The sequence below is a fragment of the Euprymna scolopes genome, chromosome 1, assembly GCF_053919585.1.
Source record: "Euprymna scolopes isolate OS-2025 chromosome 1, ASM5391958v1, whole genome shotgun sequence".
Lineage (NCBI taxonomy): Eukaryota > Metazoa > Mollusca > Cephalopoda > Sepiida > Sepiolidae > Euprymna > Euprymna scolopes.
In genome coordinates, this window is record NC_136482.1 from 126,035,950 (window position 1) to 126,037,630 (window position 1,681).

General features: G+C 44.4%; 1 protein-coding gene across 1 annotated transcript; it reads left to right on the forward strand.

Annotated features, from left to right (window-relative positions):
• Positions 1-288: 288 nt before the first annotated feature.
• On the forward strand, positions 289-1,047 carry LOC145281416 (uncharacterized). Its single transcript, XM_080132208.1, has one exon. The coding sequence runs from the start codon at positions 289-291 to the stop codon at positions 1,045-1,047; it is 759 nt and encodes a 252-aa protein (XP_079988334.1).
• Positions 1,048-1,681: the final 634 nt, after the last annotated feature.

Consider the following 1,681-nt stretch of genomic DNA (forward strand, 5'->3'; position numbering starts at 1 on the left):
TTAAGCGATACGCACTATTCTGCTGCTTCTTGGTGCGATATAACGAAGATTCATTGGTGCCCTCTGTTAATCCTTCGGCAGAACAAATTACTACATTACACAACATCTCTGCATATCTCCGGTGGCGGTAAAAGGATAGACCCTCGGCCACGGAAACAACATGTCGGCCAAATTCAAGATCATCAGCTTCAATGCTGAAGGTATGTCCCTACCCAAATCTGACATTTTTCAGATGTCCTCGGCATCCAGGAGACCCATAAATTGGACAACCCACCAAAAATACCTGGAATGCACCTCGCTATCTCTCATCAAAGTGTTGTACACGGGAGTGCTGTTTATATTCGTGACAAATCAATACTCAAAGGATGTACTGACTTTACCTCAAGGGGTATCGAAATTTTGCAGGTGAAAACAATTCACGTAACCATCACCTCCGTCTACAAGCCACCACCTGTACAATCCAGTTGGCCTGACAACATCCAAATTGACAATAATGCCAATATCATAATTGGCGACTTCAACAGCCACAGCATGATGTGGATCTATGTTAAGAACAACCAGGACGGAGATTTTGTTGAAGAATGGGCCTTACACCAAAACCTTGCCATTCTAAATAGGCCTAAGGATAAGCCATCCTTCTTAAGCGCTCGATGGCGAAAAGGCTATAACTCCGACCTCGCATTTTCATCAGCAAGGCATCAACAGAACTTCAGCAAGTCCACTGGCGAACCGATCCCAAAATCCCAACACCGACCCATCATTGTTGAGATGCAACCAGTAGTTGGACCTGTGCCTACTAAACCTATGACCAGATTCAACTATCGGAGCGCTAACTGGGATGGTTTCACGGACAACTTAGAGAATACAATTAATGATGTACCCCCCGTAGCATCAGGATATAAAGCCTTCCAAGCTCTTGTGTGGCACATTGCCAAGAAGAACATCACAAGGAGCTGTAGGAAAGAATGCATAACTGGCTTGGATGAGACAAGTAAGACCATCTATGAAAATTATGTACAAGCATATAACAGAGACCCATTCGAATAACTTACGACTGAGCTGGGCAACAAACTGTTGGCCTCCCTATCTGCAGCCGGTAAGAAGCGATGGATGGAGACCGTTGCAAATCTGGACATGACCCACAATAGCAAAAATGCATGGAAAACAATAATGAAGCTAAACAGCGATAAAAAACCGGGCACTACAGCAGCAGCAGTCTCACCAAACTAAGTTGCTCACCAACTACTTATAAATGGGAAACCACTGCACAGAGAACGAGGTTACGTTAAACAGATGAAAGAGAAGATGAGCGAAGTCAACAAAGAGTGTGATGACACGTTCCCCCCATTTACTGAGGAGGAATTGAAGACTGGAATTAAACATCTCAAGTCTAGAAAGGCATCAGGACTCGATGGTATCTCAACAGACATGATCAAGAATTTTGAACGGATCCTATCCCTGTTCTACTCCTGTGCTGCTGGATACAACATTCCCAAGATCTGGAAACGGGCAAAAGTTATAGCTCTTCTTAAACCAGGGAAGGATCCCCAACTACCATCTAGCTATCGCCCTATATCCTTGTTGTGTGTACTGTACAAGTTGTATGAACGCCTCATTCTGGCCAGGATATCACCAATAGTTGAAGACCAGCTTACGGACAACCAGTTTGGGTTCAGGGAGG

Excerpts from the sequence above, each read along its gene's own strand:
- LOC145281416 (XM_080132208.1), top strand. The coding sequence starts at position 289 with ATGCACCTCGCTATCTCTCATCAAAGTGTTGTACACGGGAGTGCTGTT.